At 39.5% G+C, this 10,340-nt stretch overlaps 1 protein-coding gene across 1 annotated transcript in view; it reads left to right on the forward strand.

The window, feature by feature from the left end:
• Nucleotides 1–9,338, forward strand: part of LOC124146156 (QRFP-like peptide receptor) — a 51,484-nt gene extending 42,146 nt beyond the window's left edge. The window contains exons 5-6 of the mRNA XM_046516305.2: nt 4,870–5,011; nt 8,657–9,338. Of these exons, the coding sequence (XP_046372261.2) occupies nt 4,870–5,011; nt 8,657–9,073 (559 nt within the window). The 3' untranslated portion in view covers nt 9,074–9,338. The remainder of the gene's footprint in view (nt 1–4,869; nt 5,012–8,656) is intronic.
• The last annotated feature ends 1,002 nt before the right edge of the window (nt 9,339–10,340 follow it).

The raw sequence follows: 10,340 nt of genomic DNA on the forward strand, positions 1-10,340 counted from the left end.
GGAAAACAAGCTTGGTGCACTAACGAAAAACATGACTTCCAAAGCCAACCTTTCATCCGACAAACCAGTTGGTAGGGTAATCACAACGCTAGGAAACACATGATACAATCACTGTCCAGGAAGGGCGTTCCAGCCCACCAATGCAAGTGTCTGGGCACAAAACACAAAAATATGCATTCTATAAACACATATTCACGAAACGCCGTGGTATCTCCAACATTTTGTGCAAAATCAGTGCACGCAGTGTCCCCGTCAAACCACTTTCGGATTCTGCTAGGCCTATATGTCAATCAGTGGCATCCGAATCGTTGAACGATCTTCCAATTCGCATATTGTTCCTGTATCCGACTCGGTACAAAAATCCGCAACGACGGACATGATCCACTGCCTGTTTTCTGGCCCGATCTATGGCGGCGTATTCAACGTAAATATGTGCAAGCCTGCTGAGTCGGACGATGTATCCAATGCCCCCAAACGTCGGCGCATAGGCGACATATCTTCGGACTCTTGCGCCAGTGTGCTTGATTTATGGACATTTACGTTTAACTTTCGTGAAAATGCTCAATAAACACTTTGGCCGAGATCTATAAGTTTTAGGTCAAGGCCACGTCACATTCCAATGTTCCTGTTTGAAATATTTACTGTTGTTTTAAAATGTAAGGCATATGCTCGCTTGAAAGAGTCTGTTAAATAAACCATACTTGTTGTAGAATCAGTTTACACAGTTTGATGTTGTTGAGCATGTGCAGACGGACAAAGGTTTTGGTTATCTTTTCGTAGTCACGAGAGCTGGTGACTTTGAGGCGACTGACGGCCATGTCGACCGAGAGAAACTGGCAAACAGTTTGAACTTCACGTGTTTAAATTTTGTATAAACAATAATGCCAAGTCACTTTTTATTCATTGTTGTACTATTAAACATGAATCAAACTGTATATTTTTCGCCAAAATTTATTACAATGCTTATATTAAATTGTCGAAGAATTAATACCGCTCAAACTAACTATTTCGTATTAGCGGAATCTTAGTGTTGAGTGTAGACTGTGTGTGATCAGGTATGAATATTATGAAATACGGCTTCGCCTCTGTTATAAGAGTAAACTGTTTCTTGTCTTTTTAGCTTCTTATTTTAAAACGTGACGATGGGTAAGAAAACAATAATTTACGAGTGACGAGGAATGACTGATTATCTGTCCCTCGTGAAGGCTCGGGACTTACAATTTTAATTCACTCGGGACAGATAATGCTAAATTCCTCGTCACTCGTAACTTATTGTCCATATCTTCGCACTTGGTTATCATTCCAAAGTCTTGAAACATCTCAAAATGTAACTAACGGGATCGGGTGGCCAGACTCGCTGATTTGGTTGATGCATGTCATCGTATCCTGCTTGATAGATGATCATAATGCCAAACATTGGATTGTCTGGTCCAGACTCGATCATTTACGGACTGCCATCGAATAGTGCTGAGTGTGGCGTTAAACAACAACAACAACAACAAAAAACCCACAACACAAAACAGAAAAGCCAACTGACAGCTGTGATAATATTTCAAACAAAGACATGAGACTGCAACATGAGACTTCATAGTGCTTTCAAAACGCTGAATTTGAAATAAGATGACACGTAAAGCAAATATTTAATGTTTCAAACGTTGTTTGACTACCCCGAAGGAGATGCACTGTATGTGACGTCATCCCCAGCGGTTCAACTCACGTCTGCAATCTCAGACGTGATCACGAGAGGAAGCTATGCTCCTTTAAATAAACTCCTTTCCAAAATGAGTCCTCTTCCAATGATTAATGTTTCCTGCTGTGAGGTAATCCTTGCCACTAATCCTATCTCATAGATTCCTGACAAGGGATTATTTAAACATACGTTTAATATATATGATAGGTTGTGGCAGCAGATCCAAGTCACATATGATTTTTTACATGTCAGGCGGTATGGAGGTTTTCAGCCTCGTCTGCTGTCCCTGTAAGATAAGAGAGCACGGACCGCAACACGTGTCTAACCCGTAAAGATTTGCCAACTTAGACACGTCTGCAGGTATAATTCCCCCTGGGGGTGGTGTCAATCTGCCTCAAATGTTATGTCACAGTCTGCTATTCAGGCGGTGATCCGCTATTTTTGACGGATAGAAGAAATGTCAGATGACCTACATGTGTTCACCGACGAAAGATTGAAATTCTTTCTCATACAACATAAAATGCGATCGAAGTTAATGTTTCATGACTATTTTAAAAGGTTGGTTCTGCAAAATCGTGTTCGTCTTGATCATCTGTTTAAGCGTGGCATGTTAAGTCAACAAGGTTGAAAATCAGTTTGTAATAATGCATAGTGCATGCTGATGTGGTGGTGGCCGTATCAAATATTTGCCTAGCTTGTTATTTTAAACAAGTCAGTGAAGTACAAACAGACACTCATGACTCATGACTCATGATATCATTCTTGGAACAACAAAAGTTAAAAACTGTCCTGCTTCAACAATATTCAACAAAGGCCAATGTTTGTTTTTGGTTATTTTGCACTTCTACGCCATCTGAAAGTAAAATAACGATCTATAATACATGTAATCATGGCTGTCCCTCCAGAGTAAAAGTTCTTCTAAGAAGGATGGTGGACCATGTGAAAGTGTACAAATACATAGGATCACAGTGACTTGTAGCCGTGTACATATACTGATAGTGCTACTCCTACTGATATATCTAGTACTATGTATGTAGTATATTCATATTGCAAAAGATAATAAATTGAGAAAGAAATTAAAACCCCATGTAATGGCAACGCGATAATTTTAAGGGTAAAAATTTATACTTGGTATCAATGAACTTACATACAATTTAATCGTTGATGGAAAAAAATATAACTGGTGATGAGAACGATACATACACAACACAAAACACTCTTGCGATATTTACTCATTCTTTTGATGTAGTCATGTTGTCCTCTTCGTTAACAACCTGGACAACTTGACTTGGTCACTTGGTTACGTGCAGAAACGTCTTTGGAAATATGTGTGCGTCTGTGCGTGTGTGATCAGTTCAGTACTTCGTGTGGACATTTATTCTTTGCGGTCATCACTCCTAATTATATGTATTTTTACTTCTCAGTTTAAGTCGGTACTCGAATTCGGCCTTGGTGAGGTTATCAGTTAGGCTTTATTAATATTGCAACAAGAGCAGACACTTCAAAAACTCATTACATGGTTGAACCATGTTTATTCGGACCTTTTCCTGTTTCTACACCAGGCGTCGTGTGACATCTGAATCATAAAAATGCATAGAGTAAGCGAGGGAATTCATCCACGTTTGGGTTTTAAACCGAAGGAAGAGACACTAGGGGTTGGACCGGGCGTCTTGTCTACTGGTAAACTATCCACTGTCATGTATTCAGGATGAATAACGCAGTTGGTAAATTTATTTGTCGAACAGCATAAAACACATACAACGTACCATGACAGTCACGCAACGTGACCACTCATGGTGATCGCCAATAATGACGATTGCTGCAAGAGGGAGAGCTCTTGAAATGATCTATAATATTATGTTCTTTGCCAACGGATCACGTAGAGTATCCGATATTTGATATATTTAGGAAGTATGCCACATACTGAATCCTACTTGAGACAAGGTGTCACAGCGGTCGGCGTGAAACATTATACAGTATCGTGTTTAACACACAGTGCCATCTGTGTTAATGTCTGTCTGAATAAGGAACTAAGTTCGAAGTAACATTTCTGTAACTGGTTCAAACAACTTTACACACAGAAAACCCAGAGAGAAATTCTGAAGTCTACAGAAAATACGTAATTCACAAAGTTTAAGAAATCAATGTTAACGGCGGAACCGTACATGGGAAACCTACCTTCTAAAACTCTTGTTTTGAACAATAAAACACATTTTTACTGCTACAATGAATTCCCACAAGACATAAATGCTCCATAAATGTTGGAGGTGTTTTACCATAAACACTCAAAGACGAATTTTCTTTCGTTACTGGGTGTCTATTGACCCATATATCGCCACCATCGGTCTTAATGATATAAAATTGTGATACGATGTCTCGGAAGTACAGTTTGGATGAACATTGTCCGCATGTTGTATGATGTATTGTTCTCGATCAGCGCCTATAAATACTGTGTTAATGGTGTTTTTCTTTGAAGCTGAATTTGATATAGAATCTTGACATTGGTAACTGGCACTTTTAGGGACTGGGCAAACACATGTAAGTAAGCACTTTGGTCCAACCATTGACATAATTACACGGCAAATGGGAGGGTTTCCATTTTACACAAGATATTGCCAATTCAAGAGAGAAACATATTTGATAGATCGAAACGAATTGAACTAAGAAATATTTATTAATCACAATACAGTAATAGTTACAGAAACATACACGTGCAGGAAGTATTGTGAGTGAGTGAACAATATTCCAGTTATATCACTTCGTGTCATCTAAATGTGGGGGAAAAGCCCGAGGTGATGCAGGTCTTAGGCGTTTAACACTTTGGTGAAACCCACGTGCACGGGTATGGTGCTTACAAACCTAGAAAATAATCAGGGCGAATCTGGATTCGAACCATCGATCATAGGTTTCTGCCATGCTAAGGGCCACAGCTCTCAGACAAAGAGGCCACCTATGCCCCCTTGAAGTGTTAAGGACTACACAGATCTCAGGTCGCCCCGAACTGACTGACCATTCCTGTGCAAAAGACTTTCATGTCATGTAACGACCTTACTCACTCACCCTACAGATAATTTTACATATGTGACCAATTACAAATCCCGTATTTGTTAGTGTAACATGCGTTTTCATAGCGTCAACGGACTTTCCTTGCAGATAACTAACTTGCAAGTGTATTTCAGAGGCGGCAGTCACACATCACATGAAAGAACGCCAATGGTCCGCCAGACAAGCGGGTGTGTTGCTCCCATATACAGACATCCCAACCAGGTGTTTAAAGAACCAAGGGAAAAGAAGTCGCGACTGGATGAAGATAAATGTAAAGTTAGTGCCGTTTTCTCAATGCACATTTCTTATTCAATATTCCAAAGCAATAATCCATTTTCAGACCTTCAGAAAACCACTTTATCTGTGGGCAGTGGTGACATCCTCGTTCTTGTGTGGAAGTGTTTACAATAGTCGGTAATGGCATACAAATGCTGTAAATATGCACAATCGTGTTTTATGAAAGGACATTTGGGTGTGTTTACTCCACACTCTGATATATGTTATTGGCAAGTTCGGGCGCTTTATCTCCTGTTGTAAAAAAACCTTAAACAGATGCTCAAGAAATATTCGGTAACGTTGCAACTTTTACGTAGTTCAACAAGTATCTAGTGAAATGTTCTGCTGGAGGAAGTCCCTTGTTGCTCTCCCAGTGTGGGCACGGGCGTTGTCATGCTGAAACTCATGGTTGCGGCGACCTGCCAGATGTGGTATGGCGTGTGGTCTCAAGACTTGGTCAATGTACCGAGCTGCTGTGACACCATTGCCTCACCCTGGACCGATGTTCTGGAAGACCACAGAGTCAACCCTCTGGACAAGACCAATTCCACCCAACACCATTATGCTCGGACCACCCCACGAGTCTTTCTCAACAACACAAGCATCCGAATAACGTTCCCCACGGCGTCGCAAGACTCTCTCTCTGCCATCTGCTGTTCAGATACAGTAACGGCTCTCGTCTGAGAAGAGAACTCTTCTCCACTGCTGGTGCTGTGTTGCCCACTGAAGACGGCCCCGGCGATGGTGGTGTCAGTATGGGTCCTCGATGTGGCCTGCGACAGTGGAGGTGTCTGGTCGTCAATCGTCGACGCACGGTGTCCGCACTAATGTGTCGCTGGTGTGTCCCCATGGTCTGTCGAGCAATTTCCGCAGCAGTAACAAAGCGATCTTGCAGATGCTGTAGCACGATCTGACGATCCTGACGTCGGACCGTGACCCTTGGTATTCCACTACGTGGTCGGTCATCTGTAGTGTTGTTGTCTGGTACAGTTGCTGGAGCCTATATATGGTCCTTACGTGGACTTGAAAAACATTGGCTACTTGCCGGGCGGTTTGTTCAGCTTGCAATCGTCGAAGGGCTTGGTGTCGCTGATTTCTTGTCAATCTTGGCATGTGGTAGCAGTTCAATGACGAATGAATGTTATCCAATCTGGATGGATCTTTATAGGGCAAGAAATGGGGGAACGCATGTGCATTTCAATTTGCACGGAACTCACGTGTATCGGGTTACCGTGATGCAATTGGGCGATCGGTTTTATTGTCATCTGCTTTGTTTTTTTATCATCAAATGTCATTCTTCCGGACAAGATAATGTTAAATGTAAGAAACTTGAAGAAAAATTACCCAGATATTTAAATGATAACTTTTCATGCAATGTTACTTGGGGTGACGTTTCTTTTGCGGTTCAGTATATATTCGAGTTAAACATCAAACTATTATTGCGATGCCACCATAAGAGTTCTGAAGGCTGGACTAGTAGTAAGCTTGTGTTGCGGGATGAGTATCTTGAGGATGTTTCGTTACGAACTGGATCTCAGTTCAGAGGAATCGTGAATCCTCAACTTCAAGGAGCCTGTTTACTTACCATATCTCACGTGTCAGAAGCTGTCTGTTTAAGCTTTCAAAGAGTACGTAATGTGTTAATGCAACAAATATTGGCTTCCTGTCCGGGAGATCTAATCTGACTGGTTCTTCTTCATTTAACCCCAGAGACTTTGATTGGATGTCGGTCTAGATCGACATTCTCGCTCCTTAAATCGTATGCCAATTTCACTGAAAACGCAGCTGATGCTTATTTCGTGATTCAACCTAAAGTTGATGACTTGTTAGAAGTGAGAGTGAGGTAGTTGTTGTCGGATCAAGTTGTCATGCAAGAGACATGAAGGTTTCCGGTCTAACTTTATGAGAATAGTGCAGACTCTTAGAGTCAGTATAGGATAGCTGATAGAAGTCTGGCCGTTAATCTTCCATTGATTGCAACGGACAATTCAAGGACGTTGATGCAAATGCATGACTTGTCGCGACTTCTTCTTGAAAATCACTACCTCATTACTCGGCCAAACTAGAGCAAATCAATTACTTTATGTGGCGTAATCTGGAATTACCTGGAGGACAAGTAGTCATGTTTAGAAAAATTCTGCCTCTTTTTGTCACGGAATAATTATCATCATTAACGGTTTTGAAGTATTTTATTATGCGCCTTAAACCATAAGTTTGTCAAGAATAATGATCAAAAGGGGGTTTAATCCTTCAAAATTAGATGGATTATTGTATTTTGCAATGGAAAAATGCATAATGAGAAATGCTAGGTCTGCCATGTATCCTTTACTTTCGAGGTTATCAGATCTGAAATTAAAGCAGTGGTCGGTTGAATCATCTATAAAGACGATTGTAATTCCACAAAAGGGGCGGATGTAAATCAGTCGTCTTTTTGTTTTGAGTTATTTTGTAATTGCAGCGGTTATATGACTGTAAAACGAAATTATTTTAAAACAAATGAATAAGATTCATAAATGTTGTTTCAGGTTTCTTGTCCATGTACTGATCTACTGTCTCAAATACAAAATGAGATTTACTTGACAAGTTAACATGAATATTATTAAACGTTATCTAAATTTTATATATGATGTAATACTTTACAAAGTTCAATTGTCTCTGCACACTTTTTCAAAACATGTGGCTCAATGACATGGTCGGGTAAGACGTCCCAACTCGTAGTACACATTTGCGTCGTTTGCGTGCAAGAATCCCTTGAGTTGGTTGAGTACCAGCTTCGACCTGATAATGATTTTTGCCCGAACTCGTGGGTTTCTCCAAGTGATATTGTTTTCATGTCAATAGATACATCATGTTTTAATAAAAGGGTGTATTTAATTATATTTAATTACATATCATTGTTTAAAAAAACAAAGGCTATACCGCGAGGATGCAAGCAGTAATAATAATTTTTAATAGTCACCATGTTTAAGATACTTCTTGAAACCCGTTAAGAGTTAGCTATGTAGGTAACATAGATCAGACCATATAAAAAGAAAAGATTTCCTTTTTTTATTTTTTCCCCCAAGACTTTTTCAACCAGATAAATGTGTTATACTTTTGGTGAAAGAGATTAGTGTTAATATTAGAAGTACAGATATATCATGAAATTATAATATGTTTAATTAATTTAGAGGTTTTGTCAATGATGGCCAATAGTATCAGGATTTTATCAGATTTAAATTCATTAGGTAAAATATTATTGAGAAAGTTGTGTCCAAAATAAATTTACATAGTGGCATTCCACATAAACCTGCATTTGTCCAAGTTGGTATACCTATAAAACCTGCTGACACGCCGTGGTATAATTGTGATACCGTTCAAAGCGGGCTTATGACACCCGCTTGTGTAACAATATGTAGTTCACCACTCAACTAAAAATAGCGGTTAAATCGAAAAAATAGTAACCCAGAAAGCAAGAGAGGTGTACGAAATATGACTTTGTGATATATTCCTCACATGGCTCACACACTCACTCAATGTTGTCCACTCAACTTAGAGAACGCTACCGAAACAACCATTACCAATGGACCTTAATACTTTGTTTAATTATGTTTGAATTTGAACATTTGATTCTCCATCGTCATGACATTGTTGTTTGTGTTTCAGGTGATTCAGATGTTGATTGTCGTGGTTGTGCTGTTTATCATCTGCTGGGGGCCTATCCTAATCAACAATCTCCTGGTATCCACGGGGGTACTGCCCCAGCTCCACATCGGCTACCTCAAACCTATGAGGCAGGCCTTCTTCCTCATGTCGTATATGAACAGCTGCACCAACCCTGTGGTGTATGGTTTCATGTCGAAGAACTTCAGAAAGAGTTTCAAACATGCCATACTGTGTTGCTTCCGAACAAGGAACAGAAAGAGGGAGTTCGAGCATTCCTTTGCCACCAGAACCACCATGGTGGACAACTGTAGCCATCAACTTGACAAGATCGAGGCTGGGAGTTACAGATCTACTCCAGCAACGCAGTATAGACATCTTCAGCCACAGACGAGTCACAGGTTCAACACCAGGATATAACACATAGTCAGCTTCTATACAGGGCATTGTTTGTTCACATACTCGGACTCGTGTATAATGGGTTAAAAAACTGTTCCTACTTCTGTCAGAAAAAACGGTTGAAGTGTTTTACAACAGACTCGCTTGAGCCCTTTCTGTGTTATGCTTGTGAATATAATTCTGCATGTACAAAGGTGATAGTAAAACGACCCTAGCGTTGTGATATGTGCATTAGATTCATAAATTTTACCTAGTAATATGTATCATTACTTTACTGTGTAAAGTACATTTTGAGAAATGAAAGTATGTTAGAAATAAAAAATAATATGCAAAATGTTGTCCCTGACATTGAATTGACGGCAAAAATTATCAATCTTACGATTGAATTGATAATATTGTTTTGTTTTGGTGAGCTAAGAAAATCACGACTGCTGTGATAAAAAGAATTTTTTTTTTCTCCAAAATGTACACTTTGTGAATTTTAAAAGCAATCAACATGTGCGGAAAAATATGCACCTTGCGTCCATAGAGATTCTGGTCCAGACAAACCTGTAATTGATATTATGAGCAACTATCCACGCCGCCGGGGTACGATGAATCGTAATTAACCATTTCAAAGATCCTTACCGCGCCAACCTGTTAGTCGCCTCTTGCGACCAGCACGTGACAAATTCTAACCCATATTCCCATGAGACACGTGTAATTCGAATACCTTATAATTACGTGTAATAAATCAATAAGCGATATAACAAATATAAAACTGTTATAAACGTCGGCAAAACCTTTTCAAATTTCTGCTAAAAGTCGATTGTACGATTCCGACTATGTCATGAGCGGGTATTTATGAATCACTACCAAATTGGGATGATACCAGGTGTTCGCGAAAAGATGAGCGTATCCTACCCAACCGGTGGTACCCGCCACAAACTCATACAAAGGCAAGTAACCTGAGATAAACCCCGGAGACATATGGTAAATATTCATATTCCAAATAGAGAATTGAATTGGACTTAAATGTAATCACAGATCACTATCCGTATGGTACTCACAATTAAGGTATTGTGTGATTTATGCTGATCTAAGGTACATGTGCTATGTAATCTGAACAGAACAGAACAGAACAGAGTTTATTCTCAAAAACACACAATAGTGGTATAGAGAACATACATTACGAAGTGTAAAACAATTGTACAACGAATGTAGCACAATACAAGCAGTTTGGAGTTAAAATATAATATGCATTATATATACATACATTATACAATTTATTCATCATATTTGCATACAA

Source organism: Haliotis rufescens, unplaced genomic scaffold (assembly GCF_023055435.1).
Source record: "Haliotis rufescens isolate VD_foot unplaced genomic scaffold, xgHalRufe1.0.p SCAF_2, whole genome shotgun sequence".
Taxonomy (NCBI): Eukaryota; Metazoa; Mollusca; class Gastropoda; order Lepetellida; family Haliotidae; genus Haliotis; species Haliotis rufescens.